Raw genomic sequence first — 28,000 nt, forward strand, 5'->3', positions numbered from 1 at the left:
CCGCGCGGCGGGCCAATGGCGGCCGGCCGGGAGCGCGACCCGGAGGTCGCGGCGCGAGGTCGCGCGAGCGCGTGAACCCCGCGGCGGCGTCCTGGGGGGGGCCTTAAAGGCGCAGCGCCCCTCCGCCGCGCGGCCGGAAGGGGCGGGGAGGCTGCACCCCCCCCGGCCCCACCGCGCTTGGTACGGCCCCGGCGCGTCACGGGGCCGCGCTGCCCCCCCCCGGCCCCTCCTCCTTCCGGCACCATGGCGGTGAGCGGGACGCGCGCGGGGCCGGGGCCGGGGCGGCCGGGCGGGCACTGCTGGGGCCGGGCGGGGGGGGGGGGGGGGTACCGGGGGTTGCCGGGGCCGGGCTCGGGCTCGGGCTCGGGCTCGGGCTCGGGCTCGGGCTCGTGACCGCGCCCCGCGGTCCGGGCAGGCAGCGGCTGGGAGCGGCCCCGCTCCCGGTGCCCGCTCAGGCTCCGCTCCCCGCTTCCCAGGAGCGCAAGGGCACGGCCAAGGTTGATTTCCTGAAGAGCATCGAGCGGGAGGTGCAGCGGCGCTGGGACGCGGAGCGGGTCTTCGAGAGCGACGCCTCGGATGCGCGGAGCCGCAGCAGGTACGGGCGCTGCGTGGCCCGGAGCCCTGTGCCCGGAGCCCTGTGCCCGGAGCCCTGTGCCCGGAGCCCTGTGCCCGGAGCCCTGTGCCCGGAGCCCTGTTCCCAGTTTTGTTCCTCAGCAGCCGGGGGGCGCAGAAGCGGCCTCCCATGAGCGGGCCGCGCGCCCCGGCCACCCGGGGTTGTCCCGCACTGGGTCAGCGTCCCCCTGCCTGGGGGCGTGAGGCGGTGCCGGGCGCCTGTTGGCCAAGGCCCAGCCGCCCTCAGCACGACCCGGGAGCTGACAGACGCGGTTCTGTTTGGGATGTTCGCCTCCTGGCGCTGGGAGCCTCTCTCGGTATGGTAGAGGAGTGGCAGGGCCTGGCAGCCCCCAGCCAGGAAGGAGCTCGCCTTTACCTGCGGCGTGGCCCCGCTCTGCTGCTGAGAACAGAAAACCCTGTACCAAACACCTCGGGTCCTGGCGTAGGCCAGCCTGGTGTGCTCTGTGTATAAACGGGCAGAGGCCGCGTGTGTGCTCATTGCACAGATGAGGAGCTGTGATCTGTTCTGGTGTACGAACTGTATTGATGCTGTGTGACCTGTTCGTTAGTCACAGGGCTTCAGTTGGGACTCCTCTTGTTGCGAGCTGCGGCTTCAGCAGTGTTGGTCTTGGGACTGTGCAAACTGTGACTGACACATCTGTCCCTAAACGGGTCATAGGAGGTGAATCCTAAATGTAGGAGGCGTAATAAAAGTGGTTGTGTGGGTACGCTTGTTGTTAGCGTTGTGGAGTCTTTTGTGGCTTAAGAGTAACGCAGTCTGAAATGCAGGGTTGTAATTGGTACCGAGTTTCTGACGGAAATGAACACAGTAGGGCAGTTTGCAATACTGAGCAACTGTGAAACTTCAGCGTTCGCTGTGACTACGTATGCACACCCTATAAATCAAGAAAAGCTGCTTCGCTGACTTGATTTTGTTATATTCCAGGTAAAACAGCGTGCATTTACTTCAGGGCCTTGTCAGAAACTTCTGTTTTCAGAAAAGAGCTGATACTACTGCAAGCTACCCTAGAAGAGAGAGAGAGAGAGAGAGAGAGGTGCTGCCATGTACGTTGCTGCAGTCGTTGCTTGTGTAGTCACGGCAGGACCTAATGCTGTGCAGGAAAAAGCTTTACTTGCGATGCTTTTTGTTAAGCTGAGCTCTTGAAGCTCCGTGGTAGTGTGATAGAACTGCTGTAAGAGATTTGGTGCCATTTGTGCAATATTCAGTCCTAGGAAGTGCTGGCAGAAATGTCCGCATCAATATTAAATAGCGCAGTTATTCAGAGAAAACCAGCCAGGAGAGATGACTTATAATGTGCTTGATCGCTTCCAAAACTCAGGCTTAATAAATTCTTTGATCTAATCTCTGCTTATGCTTAAGGGGATTCCCGAGGAAAAAAGATGCCCCTTCCTTAAAGGGATGGTGTTCCACCACAGCTCTTCTTTGGGTGCTTTACCAGCTGATGATGTTTTTGTTTTATTTCAGTTACCTGACCTCAGGTCCAATCACTGCATTTCTGCTTCCTTGCTTAAAGCTTCCTCTGCGAATGTAACTTCCGTGTGTTTCTAGAGGTGCTGTGCCTCAACCACTTCTTGTTTTTTGCAGTTTCCATTTCATAATGCCCTTGATAGGATTAATTATGTTATTTCATTTTTTTAAAACAAAATTCCTTTTGTTGGCGTTATCTGCATGTGAATCTGTACTGAGTTATCTAGGCATTTTCCAATCCTTGTTGGTGTTTGTCACTTCAAATTCATTTGAACTACTATGAATTTCACTGTGTTTTTCTTATTAGTTATTTCTTTTTTTTTTTTTTTTTTTTTTTTTTTAAATGGAGCATTCTACTTTTAATCTGTGCTGGTTTCAGTTAACGTAACACTTTCCTTTGATAACTGCCATCTGGTCTTGTGGTGGAATATTCCCGAGCTGCTATCTGCCTGTTATAGAAGGTGCTTCTTTTGTTGTTTAATTTCCTCCTGCTTGATTGGTTTCATTACTAACCCAAGATAATAACTAACGTGCTATAACAGGTGGCAGCTTCTTAAGCTATAATATTTTGCAAGTAAAGTAAGTGCAAAGGCGGAGGCAGAAATTTCAAATGTCCCAGATATCTAGAAATTATCTTAGATGTTTTCAGAGGTCAGATTATGGCAATATGTATTCAAAATGCTGTGCAATAATACTACTGTTGGATATTAAGTGATTATTTACAGCATACCACTAGTAAAGCTGAACTCAGGCAGTGGGAGATTAAATAAATTATTTCTGTAAGCCTTTGCAGTAGTTTGTTTAGAGAATCAGGATTAGAAGTTCCTGACTTTGGAAGATGCGTCAGAGTTTCTTTGAACTTTTGTCAGAGTTTCTTTGGGATGTCAGTCTGAGATTTTTTTTTTTTTACATATGATAAAACTTGTTAGTATAGCAGTGGTTTACAATCAAAGACTCATGATATTGCAAGAAAAAAAAGTATTTTAATGTCATTGTGAGCTGATAATATGGGAACATACCTAGATGTTAACTGTATTATTCATGCTTTTCCTGGTGCTCACTTTTGAAGGATGTTTCTATGTTTGTATGTTTCAATTCTTTGATTTTCTTTTCAGCAAAGGGAAGTACTTTGTTACTTTTCCTTACCCCTACATGAATGGACGACTTCACCTGGGACACACATTTTCTTTATCCAAATGTGAGGTAAAGTTTTCCATCGCTAATACCTTTAAAGGAGCTAATGCTACTTTTGTAGTTACGTGCTAATTTTATAGTTAAATGTCAAGCTAATGGAATGCCTTGCTAATTACTTCGTAGATTCAATCATGATGTATTCAAGCTTTCCTTTTTTCATATTTCTGGAAGCAATATTGGTGGTTGAAAAGAAAGACTACATATCACTTTTTTTTTCAATTTATTCTGGGAAACTAGAATACAGGTGTTTCCTCTGGTTCTTCCTTCATGTTTGCAGGTGTTTTTAGGAGGTGCTGCTTCCTATTGTTTGTTTAGCTGCTAATTAGCACAAACTTCACAAAGAACCTTATTGTCTTTTTTGTTTGTGAATACTGTGCTCTGTTACCTGTATGTTAACAGGTCTTAGCTACTAATGGATAGGATTCCACAAAATTCATTTCTTCTTTGCGTTCTTCACTAGTCAAAAACAGTGAAGTGAAAATTAGAAGGCTTTGTACTCTAGGCAGCCAGTCAGTGGCAGACCTGGTAACAAAATGTGTTTTTACCTTTTCCTACAATGGGCTTCTTAGATGCTGTTGGCTGCATTCGTTTCTCTTAGTAGCTTCATGTGGAAAAGGAATTACATTTACGTTTTGGGAAGGGTGTTGATTTAGCCCTCTACCATTCTTATTTCATGTGTTTTGTTTTTCCACTTTTTATAGTTTGCAACTGGGTATCAGCGGCTAAAGGGAAAGAGTTGTTTGTTCCCATTTGGCCTACACTGCACAGGGATGCCTATCAAGGTAAGAGTTACTGAGGGCTTTTTCTCATGCTTTCTATGTGTAAAGGTGCTTGGAGCATTGACTGCTGTCTGTCTGGAACATTATGGTAATTTATTCAAAAAAAATGATTAAGACAGTGTGATTTGGAACCTGAATTTGTAGTAAAGATGTGTTTTGTGCTTGAACTATGCAGTGTGACGTTCTAGAAAATAAAATGCTTCAAAATTAAGTCCAAGTAGCTTTCTTTCATTTGCAAGTAAATCCTCACTGTAAAGATCATCCTGCCCCGGCAGGCTTTCTTGAAGTTGCAGGGTGTCCCAGAAGGTCATGCAACTTCCAGTAAAAGTTGAAATGTTGTAGTAGAACACAGTGTTATCAGTAGAAACTGATCCTTGTCAGGTGCTTCAATCATAGCTATGGAAAAGTACTGATAGTCTACCAATAACTCTATTTAGGCTTGTGCAGATAAGCTAAAAAGAGAAATGGAATTATATGGCTGCCCCCCTGAATTTCCTGATGAGGAGGAAGAGGAAGAAGATAATTCTGGTAAAAAAGAAGAAGAGGTTATCATCAAAGACAAAGCAAAAGGGAAAAAGGTAAAGTTGATTAAACAAGGACTTAGGATTGGCAGCTGTGCTCACAAAGCTTCAAAGTATGCATTGTAGTTTGGTGTTCCTCCTACACGCACTTCAGAGAAGCCTGTGATAAAAAATGTTTTGATTGTTTTTTCAAGATAACTTTGTCCTTTTAAGGTTAACTTGAAAAAAATGCATTTACTGCATGGTTCCAGAGATACCACTTTAATACATGAAAACTTAATGATAAGCTGGTGCACTATTTGATAGCCTCCTAAGAGAAATCAGATCATCCGGAGTAATATAATACCTGAATGCTTTGCTGCACAGAGCATTCACAAACTATGAAATAACCCTGCTTTCTTAGTGGTAGGGGTTAGATGTGCTATTCTGAGTACTCTATTGTAAATGCCCTAAGGAAAATCATTCAAAATACTGTGATTTATCCAATTTTTAAGAGATGTATGATTTTGTGAGTATCACAAGGCAAGGAAAGAATCAAGTCCAGGAAAACTTTAGAGGTGTTCTAATCTGTACTATTTATTCCAAAGAGATTGTTGCAGTATAAGTATTAGATTGAGGATTCTGCCTGTTATGCATCAACAGTAGGAAGGATCTTCATTGCTCTTGCAGATAGTTCCAGTTGGGTGGAGATGTAAGATAGACAAAGGACAATAGCTGGAAAAAGTAGTATGACCAAAGTACCAGCAGAAAAGGCTTTTATTACAAGGATTTGGTATAGGACTGCTCCACCTTTTCATGGTAAAAATACACATTTGTTTGACCAGCACATCAATTAGCTGGTCATTTCTTGCCAGTGTCTCATGGCACACGTTTTCTGCAGATGTATCCTGATATCGAAGCATGTATCGAAGCATGTATCAGTTGAAAAGAAGGGGAGGGTACAAAATTGTGTATACATGAACATGAGCTAGGAAACGAAATACTGTAGATCAAACTGTAGTTGTCTTCACTGCTTGTGAAAGGCAACTAGAATATTCACATTAACTTCTATATCTGGAAATAGAAACCACGATGTAAGTGGAGGGGAAAATGCACTAGAGCATATGAAGGTATCGTCAATGTGAGAACATGCTTTTTTTTTTTTTTTTTCTAATCACAATTCTCCTGTTAGAGTAAGGCTGCTGCCAAGACTGGGTCTTCCAAATACCAGTGGGGAATTATGAAGTCTTTGGGTCTATCTGATGAAGAAGTCATTGGTTTTTCTGAAGCTGAGCATTGGCTGGATTATTTCCCTCCCCTTGCTGTCCAGGATCTGAAGAGCATGGGATTGAAGGTAACTGTATGAAATCTAAAATTCAATTATGCAAGCAGCCATACTTGACTTGTTACTACATTTGTGGATATGCTTTTGTCTTAACACATCAGCTCTGAAAGACCAAACACATGCACATTGCTCCCGTAGTATGATATGTACTTGCAATATGTTTTTGGAGAAAAGTGTCTTTTTTAGTTTTAAATTTATGGTTTTACCGTAATTCAAATTTCCTTCAATTTCTTTATTTACTTACTAGAAACTCTTACACATTTCCAGGTGGATTGGAGGCGTTCTTTCATTACCACAGATGTTAACCCTTATTACGATTCCTTTGTACGATGGCAATTCCTTACCTTAAGAGAAAGAAATAAGATTAAGTTTGGAAAACGGTAAGTCTGCCATGAGTTTGTGAGTTTGGATGAACTCAGCTTTATAAAACATGGAGACCTGTGAAACTTGCCTATGACTCGAATTAAACTAAAATCCTTTTATTTCAAATGCCCTATATACATTGTAACATAGTGTCTTTATTGTGCTAGCTGCCTTTGTGAAATAGCGTCCCTGTGTTTTAGTTTGACAACAGATGCCAACTCAAAGTAAGGTCAATACTGAAAGCTCTGGCAAAAACTTACTGACGGCAGTGGATACCATTTAGGGAATTTCCTTTTAGGAAAATCCCTAAAAATTAGGAAATATTTAGGGAATCTCCCTTTTGATACGAAGCTTTTTTTTCCTTCTCTTCATCTATAGATTATAGTACTTACTACTAAGTGAACATACACCTTTTTTTTAGATACACAATTTATTCTCCAAAAGATGGACAGCCTTGCATGGATCATGACAGGCAAACAGGAGAGGTAATATTTTTAGTTGACATTTTTATGCGTTGCTTATGGTTCTTAAATACTGAATGGAAAAAATGTATCTTGGTCAAATGTATTTTGTACATACTGTACTACCTGTTCTCAGTACCTGTGAAAACTGAATGAACTCCACTTTTGAGAATACTTATCCTGAACTATGGATAGTATTTTTCACTGTAGCTATTTTCTGTGATTATCTGGCAATTTGTGCCACCAACATCACTACAGTGTATCATTATCTATTTGTTGAAACAAAACAAAAAGCTTTTGTTATGTTGCTGAGATAGTTGCTGTCATGAATAAATTTTCAGACGGAGGAATAAAATAGAACCTCTCTTTTCAGACTGTGTTTTATTAAGCAGCCATTTCTATCAATAGAAATATGACTTTCTTTGACGAAACAACTGGTGCTTTCAACAGCGTTTGTGTTAGGTGACTACAGAATAGAATTTATTTTCTTTATTGCTTGAGTCAACTTCATATATTGATCGGTGCATTGTTTATGTGAACTGTAGGGTGTCGGACCTCAAGAATATACTCTAATAAAAATGAAGGTGTTAGAACCTTACCCAGCAAAATTAAGGTAGGTCTTGAATTCATAATGGCAATTAACTTCCATCTTATGGCCAGAAGTAACCATTAAATTAGTTTGTTCTACCTAATGCAGAATTTAATTTTGTAGTGTTATTTCTGTTATGCAACGACTTGGTCTCTGTTTTGAGCTGCCATATTCACTAATCTGTGTGGAACACAAATTGGGAGTTCAAAAACAAAGTTAAATTAAAAGCCCCACAAAGAAGCTAACGAGCCACTTTCATCCCTTAGGAAATGTTACTTACAGTGCATATTAGCTTAAGAGCATGTTTTATATTACCCTGAATGTTTTTATTTTGGTGACTTATAAAATACTTTTTCCCCCCCCCAGTGGCCTAAGAGGAAAAAATATCTTCTTGGTGGCTGCTACGCTCAGACCAGAGACCATGTTTGGACAGACTAACTGCTGGGTTCGCCCAGATATGAAGTACATCGGCTTTGAAACTGCGAATGGGGATATTTTTATCTGTACACAAAGAGCTGCCAGGAACATGTCCTACCAGGGCTTTACAAAAGACAATGGAGTCGTACCTGTTGTCAAGGAACTGATGGGAGAAGTAAGCATCTTGCAGCTTGTGGGCCAGGTTTATCTACTCTTGTGAAGCTTATACTTAGAAAGGTGGTTGTAGAATTCTGCTTATAAAGAAAATAGAGGAACTACAAAAAAAAATCTGAGTGTCAAGTAACTTGAAAACAAAAATTAAAAATGCAAAAGAGCTTCTTTGGCAGCTACTACTACATTTGGGAGATTAACCAGATGCACTGTCTCATTGACAAATGCATTACTGTTGCCTTAGCAGTACTGATAAATGAATGATTTAAGTAGCGTTTTTGTGTGTGTTGCAAAGAGTGATGACTTCTCTGTGCTAGGAGTGGAAAAAGAAAAGTAACAGCTGTAAGGTATTATGTGAGAAAGACTGGTGCTGAAGCTTCCATCTTTCTGAATACAGCTTTCTTAGTTTTGTAGTTGAATGTTAATTTTTGGTATTTATGGAGAACAGAAATTAAAGGGTAGTAAAAGCATGGTTAGAGGCATTTGTTCATCCTAATCCAGAGTACCTTCATGCTGTTAACCTCATTTGATCTTTGTTCACTAAAATCTTTCCATCCTTCTTGATCCTGCTTTGCATTAAGTAGAAAGCACACTTTTTTTTTTCTTCATTAGTAGAGATGATATGGATCCAAGCAAATTAGAGAGGGAGAAGACAACTGCAGCACCTAGACTACCTCTTGTCAGTGCATAAGTCTTGACTATATGCTTTTACTGCCTTTTAGTTTAATCTAGCTTTCAAAAGTGGTTAGCTAATTCTTATAAAACACAACATAGAATAGATTCAGTTGGAAAGGACCTACAAAGGTCATTGAGTCCAACTGTCAGACTACTTTGGGGCTTACCCAAAGTTAAAGCATATCATTAAAAGCACTATCCAAATACCTCTTGACTGATGCCTCGTGCCTGTCCATGTCCACCTCTCTAGGAAGCCTGTTGCAGTGGCTGCCTACCCTCTCGATAGTGTCTTGATGCTGATGTGATCAAAATATTTGGACACAAACTGTTTTCCTGCTTCTTATCTTTTTTCCAGCTCTAGACTTTCTATTTCAGTAATTTTGCTTTGCTCTATATTATTTTGTGTATATTATCTGCTATTTGATTTTTTGACTAGTAAATAGTCCATGTATTATCTCAAATGGTACACAGATGCTTTTCTTCTCCTTGTCTAACAATACATGTAGTTAATTTGTTTATAATATGTGGGGAATGCCAGCAAGTTTAAAATACTATCAGCAAGCAGAGCTTACTCAGCTAGACTGAAAAAGTGCTCTTTATAGTAATTATATTCTTTTGCCCCATGTAGGAGATTCTTGGTGCTGCACTTTCTGCACCTCTCACCGCCTACAAAGTTATATATACTCTTCCCATGCTCACAATCAAGGAAGATAAAGGTAACGTTGCAACAGCTTTGTGCCTAAGCCTGTTTGATGCACACCATACATCATGTTGTCAGTATGTTAACTAATTTTTTAATCTGTTTTATCTTTTTCTTTGTCAAGGAACTGGAGTGGTAACAAGTGTCCCTTCTGATTCTCCAGATGATCTTGCCGCCCTGAGAGATTTGAAAAAAAAACAGGTCAGTCTTGTACCTGAATCACTTTTCTTTCTATTTCCTTTCCAGAGTGTGGAGCAACAGAAGTGGATATCCAGTGGGTAAAATGAAACTCCCTTTGGTGGTTGTTCTGCCATCTCTAACTTCAAATCGAAACAGTTAAACAATAAAATAAAACCAGCTGAGGTCAGCAAAGTTTTTATTCTCGGTCTTCAAGGAGGGTTATGAATGAGAATGATGTCACTTCTGTATCTTAACGTACAGAGAAAAGTGTCAGTGAAATGGAAATGAATTCCTGTTGTGAAAATAACTTCCAGAGATGAGAACTATGTCTGAATTCAAAATTTCAAATGCATTTCAGGTGCGTAGAGTAGCTGTTGCTATCACAGCTTCAGAAGGGCATCACTGTCTAAACAGTTGTCCACTGGCTGTTGAAGTTCCGTTCTACACAGCTCTAGTGTGGCTTTTTCCATCTTAGAAATGTATACATTCTGATAGAAAATCACGTGAAAATGAGACCAGAATTAATGTCAGGTGCGAGAAATAGTGGGCATGAAGAGAAGTATTTTTGTCTGTTTTATAATAAAATATTGTGTTCATGAAAGACACTAAAAACCTTCAAAGATAGAAAAGTTTACTTCTATTCATGTTGTGGTTTTTCTGACTTTCAAAGGCTTTCAGAATGAAGTATGGCATTAAAGATGAAATGGTCCTGCCGTTTGAACCGGTGAGTACACCCAGCTGTGTGCATCTGCAGTGCACATGGCTTTGTATTCACTGATGAGAAATGTGCCAGAACTGCCTGCCTCTCTCAGAATTTCTATCTGATTTCTCCCGAACTTCTACTTTTCAGATGAAAGAGATTGAAAATCCAATGTTTTCGTGTTTTGTTACAGTAGTAATATTTGGTCTGTTAGGGTTTGCAGTCAAGATTTATTATTCTGTGCTATACCAGAGTTAAATAAAAGTACCAATTTTTGTGGAAATTACTGTTTTGGAGAAAGTGCATCATTATATTGATAACCTATTGGTTGGTTAAAACTTAAAATAACTATCTTGTTATCTGCATCTGTTCTGTGCAAAGGGCCTGAAGTCCCTTCCTATTAACACAGACTCACGGCTGAATCAGTTTTCATTGGCAAACAGGTGATGGGTGAAGCTCCCCCAGCATTCCGTATTACCCTTGCTTCCACAGGCTAGCTTCAGTGCTGGTACAACTTGGTACTGGCATGATGTGAGGAGATAAAAGTGGGTTATTGTTGGTGGATCAGAAGTCCCAGCAGGGACTACCAAGAGTTCTTGAGCTGATCAGCGGAAGTGCACCGATACGCCTGTGTAATTTGATTACTAATAGATGCTGCAAATTTACACACAGAGTAGCGCAATGTGGTAGAAGTTGGCCCTTGTCGTAGCAGCTGCTTCTGTTGTCATTAAGGCCGTTTAATACTGCTTTTTGCCAAGATATCATTCAGCACAAACACTGTGCAAGTAATAACCGCCTCTTGTTTCCCTTCTTGATCTCTGGTTCAAACTCATGTTAGCCTAAGGCCTGCAAATTAAGCAAAATATTGTCTCTTGTTCAGTGCATCACTTCTTGTGAAGTACATCAAATCTAGAAGATGAATCCTTGTGTAGAAATTGCATTGAGATAACTTAAAGTCAATATGTGACACTGTTTTGTTAATTCTCAGGTGCCCATCATCGAAACGCCAGGATATGGCAACCTTTGTGCTTCATCAGTCTGTGATGAGCTCAAAATTCAGAGCCAGAATGACAGAGAGAAACTTGCTGAGGCCAAGCAGAGAGTATACCTGAAAGCATTTTATGAAGGAGTAAGTAATAAAAGATTTGGCTTAGTTTGATTGGGAGAAAAAAATATCATGGGGCAAGGTAAATAAAAAAAAAAAAAGAGCAGGAAAGAGGGAGGTTTTTTTTTTTTTTTTTCAGGAGTCCATTTTACATTAAGAATTTTTCAGCAGTTGCATTCTACAGTTGGAGGAGTTGTGTAGAAATGAAGAAAGAACAGAGAAATGTATGAATACAAACCGAGGCTCATAATTTGGTTTCTTAGCAAGTGGTCACGTTAAAGAACTGATCAATTTTGTTAAAGTATTGATTTGGAAACTGATAGGGAAAGATGGCAATACATTTTTTTTTTTATCTACTTGTGTAGTGGGTTACTGTGATGTAATCCTCAGCTGTTTTTTTGTAAACTGGAAAGAATTTGCTGTTCTTACTAGCTATGTGGGGTTGTCTATATGCATGTATACAACTTTGTTTTAGGTAAAGAAGATTGTCTGTTAAATAAAACCAACCAGCCAACCAAAAAAACAACCAACAAACAACCTGGAAGCTTGATTCCTATTTGTGCACATCAAAAATCCAGTAATCACTATTTCTTTCTTAGATCCAAAGCCGTAATGCACCTATTTCTTCTTAATTTAAAAACAATCAACTCTCTTTACTCCTCTTTTACAGGTAATGTTGGTGGATGGATACAAAGGACAAAAAGTTCAAGATGTCAAGAAACTTATTCAGAAGATGATGGTGGATAACGTATGTCATAGAATGCAAGCAGCTTCTCCTAAATCATCCATTTTGTCTTTTTTCACAGTAACAGTCTCTGAAGAAACCTCTCTTTTGTTCTGCAGTCCTCTCAGTGGTGCTTAGGGGTAGCTACAGAGTATATTGTACTGCTCAAATCGCTTGTGTTCTTTTGTTAAGTGGGATGAATAGCTTAAGTAGAGACATCTTATTCCCTGCTTCATCCCATCACCTTGTCTAGGAAATATTTTGGTCTGATTTTCATCTTTGATATAGCTGTGAAGATACTGAAAGTATAGGATCTGAACTTAAAGGCTCATTCAAGTAGAAGTAAAGGGTAGTCATTACATGCAGACACCCCATGTCTGGGTGGCGATCATCAAGCAGAGGAGAAAGAGTAAATGAACAATGATTGTCATTTCTCTGGTAAGATTTTTTCTAGTGAGGACTGGAAGTGAGAGAGTAATCTGTTACTTTGTCACTATTAGCTTGTCATTTTGGCACTGTATGTTCAGCTTGTAACATAACACTTTATACTGTTTCATCCTGTATCAGAATGTATAGTCCGTGAAGGAAGAATTAAAGCTCACCATTCTATTTTTATTTGCCTTCCCAACCTCTCTTTTTTTTTTTATAGTAGCTGTGATTTGTTATATTTTTTAGATTCTGTTGTAAATAACTTTTTCCCAAGAATATTTTCAACTGCTAGGGGCATAACTAACGAGTAAGATTTTTTTGCTTCTGTCCTCCTTTTCGTAATGAATGGAGACATTCTTCACAGAATTACGTGAACTGACACATCTAGGAGGTACATAGTCAAATGTTATCCTTATTTTACTGAAGCAAATACTGAGGTAGACAGCCAGTGCAGTTATGAAGACCATGCAATAAATGTTGTAAAACAAATTAGAATAAAGATGGTGGTTTTTAGATGTGAGGGTTTTCAAGGCTCTGATAAATTAGCTTCATTGCCCTTTATCTTGGCTGTATTGCCCTTTTAGGCGTATAATGATCTCTTCCCATAGGATGAAGCCATGATTTTTATGGAACCTGAGAAACAAGTTATATCAAGGTCCTCTGATGAATGTGTCGTGGCCCTTTGTGACCAGTGGTAAGCAAAGTAAATCTGTAGTTAAAGCATTACTGTCAAGTTATATCCAACTTGCTGATTGCTTTGTTATGATAAACTTTTCATGGCTGTAGGTATTTAGATTATGGTGAAGTGGGCTGGAAGAAACAGACGTCAGAGTGCTTGAAACATCTAGAGACGTAAGTTATCAAAGCAGATGTAAAGAGGAGTGATTGTGTGGTGGTGGTGGTGGTCTAAGAATACTGAGAGGAGTGATTAGTAATAGCTTATTGCTTACAGGTTTTGTGAAGAGACTAGAAGAAATTTTGAAGCTACTTTAGGATGGCTACAAGAGCATGCGTGCTCAAGGACGTATGGGTTAGGTAAGCAAAAAACGTATTTGCTCACTCATTGCTTCATGAGCATGGTACTCATTACTTCATTTGGAAGGCTGAAGCATACCTTGGATCCAAAATGGTACAGTTAAGTCTGTTCTATGCTTATCCAATTTAAATCTTGACACAATATCCCAGAGAAGGCACCCGTTAACTCGTAAACTCGTGGGGCTATGGATAATCTCTGGCATTTTGTTTTTTGACTGGGCAGTTGATTTGGAATGGATCTTAGCAGAAGGGACTAATTCCATTTCTTGGGTGTTCTCCTCAAATGATGACTAGCCTTTGGCATGTGTAGCCTGCAAGGTATGTAAGCAGGTGCAGCTTGACATGGGACAGCTGTTATAACTGCATTATAACCTGCAACAAATAATCATGAATTAACATTTGTTTGTCAGTTAGTTAAGATGCTGGCTACAAAAATAGCAAGTATTTTCTATTGAATAAAACTTTCAAATGCACAGATTTCTTTTAAAGGATTTTTAAATGTGTAAGCATGAGTACTTGCAGAAGGAGAGAGATTCCACTAAAAGTCACGAACTGCTTATGTATGCTTGAATGTCTTGCTTGTTAGACCTGCAAGTAGGGATGATGCTGGCTGTGTCTGATACCAGGCTTCCATCTTTTCCAGGTACCCGTTTGCCTTGGGATGAGCAGTGGCTGATAGAGTCTCTCTCTGACTCAACTATCTACATGGCCTATTACACAGTTGCTCATCTGTTACAAGGAGGGAACCTGAGTGGCCAGGGAGAATCTCCTCTAGGCATTAGGTAAGGAGAGTGAATCACTGAATTTGCTTGTTTAATTTTGTGTCCTCTTCTGAATTGTTCTTGACAAAGACTTGTCAAGCAGGCTGATTTGCTTTTGTGTTTAAAAAGCATTACTGTCAAAACTTAACTTACTTGTTAGATAAGTTGTAGCAATGCTATAGAGAAATACAAAGGAAAAAGGGAAGTAGTACTGTGGCCGGAGAGTGGGAAGGAATGTCCTTGAGAGCAGAACCTCTCCTGTGTTCAAACCTCTCAAATTACAGAGAGGTTACCTACATCCTAGTAGTGTCTGGGAACAAACTTTGGAGTGACCATCCTTAGCACTGAATTATAGATTTGATGTATGTAATTAAGTACCTAAAGTTGCATTGTGCTATTACATGAGTTGATAACATCTTTCTTTTTAGTATTAGCAAATACTTTTTTTTTTTTTGACTAAGACTAACACTGTGGGGTACAGTAAATAAGGGATTCATGGCACATCATGTCATTTATCATTCAGATACACCAATCTTTAGCACCAAACATAGAAACGAAGTCACAGCACCCAATAGTAAGTTAAAGCATAGAGCAGTAACCACCTGCTAAAGCAGAAAACTGGTGCATATATGGCTATTCTGAACTGGTGGTGTTGTCTGTCATTTGAACTGTGTTTAACATGTGCAAAAGTAGTTTGAATTCAGAAGGGTTTTTTTTCCTCTCTGTGTAATACAGGGCCAAAGCACCTTAGTAGATATTAAAAGATGGTGAATGTGGATTTGACATTTAATTTGAAATGTTTTCAGGTAGTATATGGTAGAATCCAGCGAAATTCTAAGAAGCTAGGAATAAAAAACTATGTAAAACAATTTCCTTTAACTTGTGGATCCTGCTTCCAGTAATTGTTGGAATGTGTCTTATTTGGTAGTAATTTTGAATGGATTTGGTATCCCAGCTCTGTGTTGGTAATGAGGGGTGGGGGGCACACAGGAAGCGGGACACATTTTTCCATGTAGGAGGGTGATCTTGAATTGTACGGAAATTTTCTTGTATTCCTGCTATTCTACTTTCATAGAAACCAGAAGGAATGACAATATGACCCAGTGCAAGCAATGCAGAGAAACTTACGTACTAGTAGGTTTTCATTACAGAATTAAGGTCACAAGTGGTGCCTAGAGGGGAGGGCATTTGTAAAATAAATGGGTTTTCAGGACGTTCAAGATTATACTTTAATTATTAATTGCTTTTTCTTTACGGAAGTCCTTATGGTTATTAGGAAATATCAAAGGGCATTTTAAGCAGGGCATGGCCTGAGCTGGTACATCTGAGCTCTGATTTTGTATTTGATGTTTGACTCCTTCAATTTTGAGCAAAATACCTATATTTTTTTTTTCGTGTTTGCTTTTCAAATGTGGAGTATGTTGTGAGAATGAATCAACAGATTTAAGAAGTTTTATTCAAAATGCTGTGGCTTGCAAGAGGAGTTTTTAATCTCAGATTGAGATGTCAGTAATTTTGTGCAGGGCACATCAAATGAGCAAAGAAGTTTGGGATTACATCTTCTTCAAGGCAGCTCCATTTCCTAAAACAGATATTCCAAAAGAAAAGTTGGACAAGCTGAAGGAGGAGTTTGAATTTTGGTATCCTGTGGATCTCAGAGTCTCTGGCAAAGATCTCGTTCCAAATCATCTCTCATACTACCTCTATAATCATGTGGCTATGTGGTCAGATCAAAGGTAAGTTTGGAACCAATGTAAAACAAAGGTGTGCAGGAGATAAAGCTGGAGTGTTTTTATTTTTGATGTCTTTGCTAATTTTTTTGATGACCTAACATTCAGGATTAGCTTAAAAACTTATTCTTTATATTGCAGTATTTTTTCTACTTTCTATAGTAGAAGTTATTGAAATTGAAGGCTTTTTACCCTTGTTTTTCCTTTTTTTTTTTTCCCCTAGAATTCTTTAAAGATTTTAAGATACAAGTCTTTTTTTTTTTTTTTTTTTACATACGGATTCTAAAACACTGGCTACAACAAAACTGAAATTTAACTGCGTAATATGACTCTCAGTCAGCTTGTTGAAACCCTGTTCTAAACGCTGGAATGCTTTCATGGAGCAATCAATTTGGCAGTTTAAATCATAGCTCTAGATCAAGCCGAAGGATTTGCATGTTCTAACTAAGCAGTACCTTTTCTGGGTACCTCTTTAGAGGGTACATGTTAAAAACATGTTAAACCAGCATTGCTGTATCTTTAAGACTTTTTCTATCTTTGAGAACTGGAGAATATACAGTAGCAACATCTAGAACTATATTCATATGCAGCTGTTGAAGGAAGCTCTGGTGTTTGCCACTATTTTTTGTTTGTTTTGGCTATCTGTTGAGGCACGAAAAGCTCACAGTTAAACAGCAACATTAGAAAGAAAACATATAAAAGTAAAGAATCTTTGCTGTAGCCTTCATTCACCTTTCTAAAAGTCAAATGTATTCTGTATTCTATGGATTTTCTGGTGTTGAATCATATTCTTGTACTGAGATTTAAGTGAATTTATTATCGTTGTTTTCTTAATTACTTCTCATGAACTGTTGAAACTGTGTGTGTGTGTATATATATATAAAATATATATGTGTGTGTGCGCGTGTGTATATATATATAGAGCGGTGTACTGTATAGTACAGACTGGGAATTTTTGCCAATCACACAGGGCTTTTAGAACGATGTAGTTCCTAAGCATGAATATACTGTTTGTACTGCCTTGAACCACTAGTTAAAAGTTGCCTAAAATTGTATGTAGGAAAAGGTGTTTTCTCATATGCAGTAACAATGATCATGGAGAAGGAATCTGCTTCCTCCACTGGTTGAGATATGTGGGTTTGCCCTACAGAAGACTGTGTAGCTCTATCCAGTGCTGTTGAGCAATGCTAATCACAGTCTTTTAAACTAAATATAGCTGAAGGGAGGGAGGTGAGGTAAGTGAAGTGTAATTGTCAGTGCAATGCTCCCTGCTTTGCATGTCAGCAATGGTAAGCCCTAGCCCTTATATTATATTTCTTTTCATCTTCAAAGGCACTCCTTGATTTTTTTTTAAAGCCACCTCTCCAGATACTTTTTGAAGATTCCATTTAAATTATTCATCCCAAACAGGAACATAAAATGTTTATTTTATCTTTTAAAAGGAATATTTTTACTAAATTATATGCTTTGCATCTTGTCTTCAAACAGAGAAAAATGGCCAGTAGCTGTGAGAGCAAATGGACATCTCCTTCTCAATTCTGAAAAGGTACAGTAAGGTTCTATGTATCTAGCTGTCAAAATAGGCACTTGCCAGCCAGATTGAAAAAAAATCTATCTAGGAACTTAAGAGGAAGAAATTGTGAAAACTTCAGTTCCTTCTTTGGTGCCTTTGAGTTTTTCATTCACTGGAGGCAAAGACATGCCTTTCCTCTCATACTGTCTTAACTCTTTTTCCTGTTGGCTCTTGTATTGCTTCATCAGTTTAGTGAAGATTTCAGTGGAATTTTATTAAGTTTTAGGATAATTCAGAATGTAGAATGCTTTTTTTTTTTTGACTGCATTTTTGCTTTGTTAAGGCTTAGAGTAGGTATAAGAAGAAGAAAAAGTTTGTGTGACTAACTTTGTAATTCCAACAAGTTCTGAAATTGAACTTTATTGAATTTAAAAGTGTCTGAACCTTGGAATTTGACCTTGGAGACTGTCTAATTGAAACAAAAACAAATAATAAAAAAAAAAGCAAACAAGCATAAAAACAACAACAAAAACACAAACAAGACTCTACCTCAAAAATTGATGTGGGATAAGTTGAAAATGCCAATTACAGAGTATTATTTTGATTTCAGAAATTTAGTTCAGGTAACTTTTGGGATTGAATTTTGGTATCATTTGTCCTATTTTTCAAAGTCTGATGAATTCTAGTTCGGAACCCAAATGAGACAGAAAGCAGCTACTATTCCCATGCAGTTGTGGTGTATGCAGACCTTAGTAGTAACAATTTGTTCAGTCTCAAGAAAGTTCAGGAACTGGATCAGTACCTGCGAAATTTCGTCTCTTTGCTATGAAACATAGTTCAGTTTTACCAAACTGCTTTTGCTGTGATTCATGAGAAAATACTTTCTCAGACAATCAACACTTTCTCAGACAACAATTCTTGTTTGTCTTGCTTATCCAACAGCAAAATGAATGTAGGAGAAAAACAAGGTTTTTCTATTTCTTTCAGATGTCTAAATCTACAGGCAACTTTCTTACACTAGCTCAAACTGTTGACAAGTTTTCTGCAGATGGTAAGTATGTTTTGACCTGTTTCTGTTTTTCAATTTTAGTCATTTTGGCATCATTAATGTTTTGCTCCAGAAGGAGCAGTGGATATATTGGAGTATTTAACTGCAATAAGTCTACCACTTACCAGCTGGTTTTGTTTGAAAAGTTGAACTTCATGTAGAAAACTGGGATGTGTGTTAAGACAACACTTGTTTAAATCCAATACTTCCAATGCTGAGGCTTTCTAGAAGGTGCCTGGATGAAAACCCATTCTCGCTGGAGGTCAAAACATCAGACAAATGCTGTTGTGTGTGCATAAATGTGTGCCATGCTGTTTCTTGAATCCTCATGTTTTTTGAACAGTGATGGTACTACGCTCTTGTTGTCTGTCTGATCTTCTTCCTTTTTATAAGAAGGGCAGTGTATGCATCATGGGTAAAGGGCATCTTTTGAGATACCTCTAGTAATTGAGCTTGAGTCCCTTGCCTCCTACATCCATATCTACTAGCTAATTGCATGCCTGCCATGTTAGCTGATGTGGTTTCCTTCAGGCATGCGTTTAGCCTTGGCTGATGCTGGAGACACTGTTGAAGATGCCAACTTTGTGGAAGCCATGGCTGATGCTGGTATTCTTCGTCTCTACACGTGGGTGGAGTGGGTAAAGGAGATGATTGCAAACAGAGACAGTCTAAGAAGCGGTCCTGCTAACACCTTCAATGACAGAGTCTTTGCCAGGTACTGTACAAAGGCTAATGTGGTTTAGTCTTTTTTTTAGTCTTGCTAGGATCATCTTTGTAGGTTTTTTTTTTTTCTTTCTACAAGTTAACTAATTCCATAAAACAAAACACATTTTTGCCTCACTTCCAGAATAGTGATTGTGTCACACTACTGACATTGTTAGTGTTGCTTTACAGTGTTGCTGTTAAGTGAAGTGGACAATATTGATGATCTCACTTTCCTCCCTAGTGAAATGAATGCAGGCGTAATAAAGACGGATCAAAATTATGAGAAGATGATGTTTAAGGAAGCACTAAAAACTGGCTTCTTTGAGTTTCAGGTAGGTGATCTCTCTTCAGGTGTAGAAAACTAATACTTGCCATTTATTACTTTTGTGTGGATTTCTTTTGATCCTAACGTCTTTGATCCTTAATTGTACTGCTGAATTGGAATCCAAATTATATCAGGAAAAAAAGACCTCTTCAGTAGTCTTAAATTATAAAAGTCTTTTGGTGGCATTTTGCAAAAGTCCAGAGGTGAGCACCTGTGATGCTGCAAATAGTTCTGATATCTAATATGAGTAAAAAGCTGTTTAAAAAAAGATGCTATTGAGAAGGGTGTTTCCTTTTTGCTCCTTTGGAATAAGGAACTCTGCATAAGAAATACAGATGATAATCAACAGAATTGTTTGGAAGTAGAATGCTTTTTTGATATACTCTATAAACTATGTCTCCAGAGTGTCTGCTGAACCATGCCACTTCACATAATTACAGAGACTCCTCTATGTGGTTCCTTTGTGTTGCAGGAGTGTGATTAAGTAGGCTGTATTGTATGCATAAGGATAGATCATATTGATTACCTTTTTTTTTTTTACTACTTTTTAGTATTAGTAGTAATATAACTTACTATTTAGCAAGTTATTGAAAGTGTTAGTACCTGATACACAGTTGTGGATATTTTTGTATGTTATGTCTGCTCAGAAAAACACCTCTTCTTTTGAAGTACCGTGCTATTGTACAATGGTCAACTGACAGCTTTACACTCGCATGCTTAAGAATGTAATTCTTTTAATAATACATTATTAAGTTCTAAACTTGTTACATTCTAAAGGAACGTTAGAGCAAAGAATTGTTTTTCTTTAAGTGTTTCTCCATGTCAATTAATGTGTTCACAATGGTTGTTTTAACACATATAACATTATTTTAACATTAACAGTGGTTAAATTGGCTTTATTTCAGGCAGCAAAAGATAAATATCGTGAGCTGGCAATAGAGGGAATGCACAGAGAGCTGGTGTTTCGGTTTATTGAAGTTCAGACTCTGATCTTGGCTCCCATTTGTCCCCACTTATGTGAACACATCTGGTCACTGCTGGGAAAGGTACTAGTAGTATATGTTTCAGTATTGTTATTTCATTCAGAGCTAAGCTTTTGCTGATTTTTAGTAAGGCCAGTATCAGACTTGAGGATGTCATTCAAATGCAGCTAAAAGAAACATCTGTCCTATATCAGTGTATGAATTACCTTAATAGGTCATCACCCATATCACAGCAAGCATATTGAATTAATCTGTATATTCATGGTTACTGTAATGATATATGTAACTTTCATACAAGTCACTTTGACTATCTTCTCACTGAGAGGTGATCTAAAATTAATCCAAGCAATGAAACATTTCTACATTTATGCATGAAACTTAGCTTTTGAACTTGTGTTGGCAGGTAAAGTGGAGAAATAAGTACTTGTAAGTGAAGTTATGTGACTATATGGCAGGTGTGCTTGTATATGTAGTCTTTAACATACTTGCAAACTGGTGCTTGTTGGCTGTACGCTTGTTCCTTTATAACTGAGTTATGGGTGGGTGCTCATTGAGATTCAAATTGTGTAAGCCAGTTTCCACTCAAGCTATAATGGTTTGAAAAACCACCAGACACTAATGTATTTTTATCTCACTGCAAGTAATTTCTTCCTTTCTTCAAAGCCTGATTCCATCATGAAAGCCTCTTGGCCAATAGCAGGTCCTGTGGATGAGATACTAATTCGCTCTTCTCAGTACCTCATGGAAGCAGCTCATGAGCTCAGACTTCGTCTCAAGAGCTTCATGGCACCTGTGAAAGGAAAGGTGAAGTGTACTAAGTCAGCCTTAAGTCTTCATACTCAGTAATTTTGGATTGCCTCAGAACTCCCTCCTGATGTTACTTTTTTTTTTTCCTATTGTTCCCTTAGAAAAGTACTAAAGAACCTCCCCAGAAGCCTTCTCACTGTACCATCTATGTGGCAAAGAACTACCCGCCTTGGCAGCACACCACCTTATCAGTTCTGCGCAAGCACTATCAGGTGACTGCTCTTGTTTCTTTGGGCTGCTTACCTGCTTTTTTGTACTCTTATTTTCTATCTCTAAAGAAACTTACAAGCTGTAACTTGCTACCTAATTACTTAAATATGAGGCAGTTTTGATTTCCTTTATGCTTTTATATCTGTCTAGTAGTTTTCAATGCTTAATGAAGATGTTTGGAGGAACAGCACTGATTGAACAGTATGACCTTGTTCCTTTTGACAATTTGAGTGAAAACTGGCCCATGTTATGTTATTTTTCATTTTTAAAGTGATAGACTTTTAAAATATTCTCTTCCCCAGGAATATTTCTGAGGCAATGTTGTTGACTAAGAGATTAATGTTACTATGCAAGTGGGCTTAGAAGCATTTTGTGATCTCTAAGTAGGTGTATACCATTCAGTGATGTTGCAAGAAGCATGTTGAAATGCAATATATCTGTCATAAGCAGAAGAAATTAGCTTCTGTGAAAGCAGAAGAGTCTGCTTCTGATGTGCAAACTGGTGAGAATGGCTTTTGGCATGCTGATGAACCATCATCTTTTTCAGCTTAAACAATCAGTGTTGTAGCTGATAGATGAGAGTTACAACTCTCAACGTGCAATATTGAGTTAAAGCAATGTTCTTTAAGTAAAACTTTTCTTTAGAGTATTAAGTTTGGGGAATTGTATAGCCTTTCTTGTATCAGTATTGAATTCTGCTGTTCAATCTGATGCACTGACTTGGAGTGTTGGCAAATATCTGAACTGCGAATGCAAAATATAAACAATTTGGGAAAACCACTGCATGAAAATCTTGCTTGAGGCAAGACTTAAATGTGGATTTAAAATGCATCTTAGATAATTCAGGTACCTTAATATATAGTCAAAGGTAAAAGAAGAAAACATAGAATAATACTGAGTTGCTTGAATGGCAGTAGGTAAGTGGTTTTGGTCAAGATTTTACAGTCTTACTTATAACATTTTTTAAAAGGATGAGAAAATGATTGTGTGGAAATCAATGATAATAGTGTTTGCTGGTATTTTGGGAAAACGTGAAGGGTATATGATATTAAAGGGCAACTATTTATTTTTTTAATGATGCCTGTTCTTTTAAATGTATATTCATTAATATCCAGGACAGTGGAGGTCAACTGCCAGATAATAAAGTAATTGCCAGTGAGCTTAGCAACTTGCCAGAGCTGAAGAAGTATATGAAGAAGGTTATGCCTTTTGTTGCCATGATTAAGGTAAGTGATAGAGGGACACTTCTTGTATAGAACAAAATTAGTGATGTCCTGGGCTGCAGCAGGCAAAGTATTGCCAGCAGGTTGTGGGACGTGATCCTTACCTTCTGCTCAGCACTGGTGAGGATGAACCTCTAATACTGTGTCCAGTTTTAAAATCTCTTGCCTTCTAAGGTCATTCTAAATTATTCTGTTTTCTGATAGCTCAAACTTTTAGAGGAATAGGAAGTACAAAGCAGCTATGAAGCTGTCTGTATAAGTGAAGTTTTTAAAGCGAGGTAGTATTTATTAGATCAGCTAGTGCAGTTTAAACAGATCAGACAAACTTTCAATCAGATGAGTAAGTTTAGGTCTGAAAAATGCCTGGTTTTTGATAGTGTTCATCTGGCAATAGTTAATGATTCTGTTGCATGCAGGGAATGGGTTGGCGTGCTGAGGCTTACCCAATAATTGATCCTTGCCCTTTCTAAGATGATTGGTAAGTGATTACATATAAAAACATAGAGACTTCTGAACTCAAATTCCTTCGACCAGTATATTGTTTTGTGAAACTGATTATTCAGCAGTTCCAATGTACAAGAAGCATTTTTGCGTTTGCTTCCTATTTCTTCAAAAGAAGGCTTAAATCCCAAAGCTGTTTCTGTGTTTACAAAGAGGAGAAACTCATTGTTAATTTAGGGAATCTCGTACATTAAACTGACGAGGAAACTACTGCCAGGATAAGTCTGGAGCACAGCTTCTAAAGAGACATCTGGCTCAGCATATGAAAGTGAGAAAGGGACAGGTTAAATTCCAAAGACAAAGTTCAGTTTTTTTTAAGGTGTTTTTTATATTGCTGTTAATACTTCAGATCTTGTGATTTGCTTTTGGTTTTCTGTACTAATGAAGTTACCTTTATGTTAACATATACAGTGATTGTTATTTCCCTGCAGAGAACTTGTTTTACAACTGTTGTGAACATGTCCAGTTGTTGTATGCTCATTCTTTGTTTTAAACTAGGTCATAAGACTAAATTTCCTGCTGTGAAATAGCACTGAAATGCTGACTTACTTGGAGAATTCTCAACCTGCACATTAAATAGAGATTATAAGTAACTTAATATAAAACACCTTTTGAATTCTGTATTAAAGATGCGTTATAATTGCTCTTACTCCTCCCATCAGTGTCACTAACGCCCTAAGGAAGAAACCCTATTACGAGAGAATTGTTGCTCCTGTGCTAGCATATTGTGCCAGCAGAGAGCTCTTATATTTAAAAGCCTGTTCTTTTCATGACTGATGTGTGTTGCTTGCCACTTTGAAGCATTATTTTACTTGCTATATTCAGAGGGTTTTAATCAATTTTTTTTTCCTCTGACAGGAAAATCTGGAGAAGAAAGGTTCACGTGTTCTTGATCTGGAACTGGAATTTGATGAACAGGCAGTGCTCATGGAGAATATTGTCTATTTGACAAATTCCCTAGAGGTTAGTATGTACTGGCATCTTTTTTGCTTGATTCTTACAGGGATAGCTGGAGGACTGGCCTGTCCAGTGACACTTTCGAAGAGACATTTTTCTCAGACCTAACCAATATCTTAAATTTTTCAACTGAAGAAGTGAGAAGGAGATATTCATAGGCATCACTAGTAAGAATGATCACAGCCTTGTATCTTCAGACTCTTACAGTGGCACATGTTAACTGCAGCAGATTACTTCACCCTCTTCAAGGAGTGGATTCTAGGCAGGGTTTTTAAAACTGTTATATTGTGAAAGGCCAGTCTAGAAGCATTTATGCCAGTTTTGTATGATAACCAAAATACTTGAATGAGGGACCAGCTCAGGCAGGTTTATAAGAAATAGCTTGTTTCAAGAATTAGAAGTTTCAAAAATATAAACTACAAAAACTTCATTTTTTTCACCTGTGCAATATAATAAATGTGGAGCTCCTATATAATATATAATAAATATTTGCTCCTATATCAGAGCAAAGTCAAAAATGAGCAATAACTTTTGTTGTAAAATGTGTAAATTTGAAAACAAACAAACAAAAAAACAAACCACTAACTGGTAGAAGAAGCAGTTCTCCTGCATGGAAGTTCCACCTTTTAGCAGGACAATATACAGAAGCATAAGAATTAGACTACCAAATCATACAAAGTTTAACAGGAGTTGTCACATTCTGTACCAGGGCATAATAACTCCATATTTCCGGATAAGCTGGGAACTGGCTGTCTGTCTATCAAGTTTGCTACAGAAGACACTGTGGTTACTATGGGGCTGTCAGGTTTAATGCAAGTTTAATGTGAGCGTGCTGTCACTGCAAATGAGCCATGCTGTTTGTTGACCTACATTAGAAAGAGTTATCTGTATAGAACGTGATTTGGGAAGTCATCCCTCTCAGCTCTGCTGAGCCCAAATCTGGAGAATGTGTCATTTTTTTGCCCCTGTCTCATCCTCCATTCTCTACCCCTATTGTTAAAGGGTTGATGAGAAATTGCTGCTTGTTGAACAGAGGACCACCAAGAATGTTGGGGGGGGGACCTGGAGTGCATGGAGGTCTGATAATTCCTGTTGCTCCCTCCAAAATGATTGAACTCCTATTTACACGCACACATATCCTTTCTTACAGCTGGATCACATTGAAGTGAAGTTTGCTTCTGAAGCAGAAGATAAAATAAAAGAAGAATGCTGTCCTGGAAAACCGTTTTCTGTATTCCGAACTGAGGTAAAATCAGAAATTTAGATACTGGAAATCTGAAAACTTAAGTTAAAACAGTCTCACAAGCATGCCATTTAAAAGTTATTTAGATATACAGAGGAATTTTTGCCCTTAACCCAACACCTCATCAAGACAGGAAACACTTCCTGAAGTAGTTGTAGCTGTGTATAGGGGGCAGGGGAAATAGTAAACGTGGCTGTAATTGTACCTTAGCCTCAAGGCTCTTTAGGTCAAATCTTTAAATTGTGCTGACTGGGACTGTTAAAAATGAGTGACTTGAGCATCAGCATATTATATTTGTTTCTTTGAGCCACACACCTCGATTACCACTCTTTAGATAATTAGATGGTATTCTAGTTAAAACACAGGTCAGAAATAGAGAATTGAGTAGTCTTGATTCTACTGGTCTTGTGTGAGTGTGACTGAATCTCACTTTGCCATGGTTATTTAGAAATTCTGGCAGTTACGCTTTTTTTTTTTTAAGTTTCTTTAAACTTCCATATGAAACTTAGCTTGCTGAATCCTAGGGTGTTTTTTAATATTTTCAATGATTCTCTGTTAGTTTAAAATTGGCTAATAAACCGCATTCAGTTGCATAAAAATAAAGCCTTTTGAAATTATTCCTACAGCACAGTGTAATGTACTCCTGAAAGATTTAGTGAGTAATGTGTAAAATTAGTGAAACTCTCTGGCAGTAGTATCATATATGAATATTTCTAGCTGTAATACTTTTCAACAGTAAAAATTTCATTGATTTCCCTAAATATGTCCTAAAAAATTATGCATACTGTGGCTTATATTTTAAAGATTCCTGTGAGTGCTTGCATTCTGCCAGTGGCAGTCAGTGTTTCTAAATGAAGGTTATCCATCCAGATTATTTGTTGATAGATTATGTTTATTTGTTTTATTTGCATGTTTCCCTGAGGCTTTGATCACAAACACAGATTTTGCCTTTACCGTTATTACCAACTCTCTTATAGCCTGGTGTGTCTGTATTTTTGGTGAACCCTCAACCATCAAATGGCCACTTCTCTACAAAAATTGACATCAGGCAAGGAGATAATAGAGAGACAGTGATCAGGCGCTTAATGAAGATGGACAGAGGAATCAAAGGTAAGGTACTAACACAGAAGCACAGCTATCACATGCTGATCAGATTCACATTTCAAGGAGCCAAGTGGAAAACAAACATGAAGTTTCTGGCCAGTGTAATGAAAGAAAATAGCTTTCTTAAAGGAATAGCAGCTGTGTTTGTGTTGAAGAATACAGAAATTAAGATTCAAACAAATCTGAATCACTGTAGAGCTGGGCATTAAAGGAAAGATGGACTTGATCCAACAGCTTGTGACAGCAGAGACATCTTTTCTTTCCTTATTTTTCAACAGCTTGTGTTTATATAAATGTTTATCTGTCTAACAAAGACAACTGCCCATTGATGGTGCACAGAGAGGGAGGAATATATGATAATGTGCAGCAATATGCACTTGGGGAAATGTGCTGTGTGCGTAGTAGATGTGTATGCATATCTACTACCCTACTGCTGAGTGAACATTTTGAAATGATGGAAAAAAAGTGACTCTTCATAGCTTTCCATCTTTTCCAGAAGGTGTCACTGTTCTGTTGGTGCACAAGGGATAGGAGGTGGTACTGGATGAAGGCTTGACTAAAAGATCTGAGGCTTCACAGTGATTTTCCTGGTCTGCTTAGCAATCTCTTATCTTGGTGTGAATTCTAAAATGGAATTGTATTTACAAAAATCCTCACCTTCCTCTTTCTCACAATTCCTGAATTATTTCCTCAGAAAATGAAGACAGTAACTGCACAGTTACTCATCGCTGTCACAGAAACAAATAAGGGAAATTTAATGCTTAGAACATGGTGTTGGGACCTGGGGATAAAACAGACAAATACTATTTCTGCTAGTAATGTGCTCTGTAACCACTGAATGACATCTTTGGAGTGGGTTTAAAACTTAATGTGAATAGTATCCTTGAGAGAATATATGTTCTTGGGGACGATATGAGTACTAAGTCTTAAGTGTTGTTTTGGTTAACTTATTTGGTACTATAGCTTGTGGGTAGATCCTGTAACCCAATTAATGAGTCTTTTTATTGCAGATCTCTCTAAAGTGAAACTGATGAGGTTTGATGATCCCGTACTTGGACCCCGTCGTGTTCCAGTCCTTGGCAAAGAAGAAGTGGAGAAAACACCTATTCTAGAGCAAGCCATCTTCCATATTGACCTGGATGAGAAACGTGTTCACATCACTGAGAATGGCCTCACAAAGGACATCGGTGACACAATTGTTTATCTAGTTCATTAAACTGGCACGTACATGGCTCGATTCCTGACAGTGAGAAGGTTCACAGAGTGACTTTGAAAGCATTTGTAACGAACAAAGATGCTTATTTGTTCTTAAAGAAAAAAACAAAACAAAACACCACGAAAAACCTAATTAGGCATACAAGTTTGTCCCTACTCTTTTAAATGTGGATATAATAAAATTTAATAAAATTATTTTCCTCTGGC

At 38.5% G+C, this 28,000-nt stretch overlaps 1 protein-coding gene across 1 annotated transcript; it reads left to right on the forward strand.

Moving 5' to 3' along the window:
- Positions 1-97: 97 nt before the first annotated feature.
- On the forward strand, positions 98-28,000 carry LARS1 (leucyl-tRNA synthetase 1). Its single transcript, XM_027468131.3, has 32 exons — positions 98-249; positions 477-595; positions 3,217-3,304; positions 3,997-4,077; positions 4,512-4,652; positions 5,767-5,928; positions 6,187-6,299; positions 6,704-6,767; positions 7,289-7,356; positions 7,699-7,924; positions 9,224-9,311; positions 9,420-9,496; positions 10,146-10,199; positions 11,164-11,304; positions 11,951-12,028; positions 13,042-13,127; positions 13,220-13,285; positions 13,386-13,468; positions 14,112-14,250; positions 15,753-15,965; positions 17,448-17,505; positions 18,460-18,523; positions 19,052-19,235; positions 19,467-19,557; positions 20,456-20,596; positions 21,197-21,337; positions 21,442-21,552; positions 22,666-22,776; positions 24,133-24,237; positions 25,382-25,477; positions 26,452-26,584; positions 27,589-28,000. Exons 1-32 carry the CDS (start codon positions 244-246, stop codon positions 27,792-27,794), a joined length of 3,534 nt encoding a protein of 1,177 aa, XP_027323932.3. The 5' UTR covers positions 98-243; the 3' UTR covers positions 27,795-28,000.

This window comes from Anas platyrhynchos, chromosome 14 (genome assembly GCF_047663525.1).
Source record: "Anas platyrhynchos isolate ZD024472 breed Pekin duck chromosome 14, IASCAAS_PekinDuck_T2T, whole genome shotgun sequence".
NCBI lineage: Eukaryota > Metazoa > Chordata > Aves > Anseriformes > Anatidae > Anas > Anas platyrhynchos.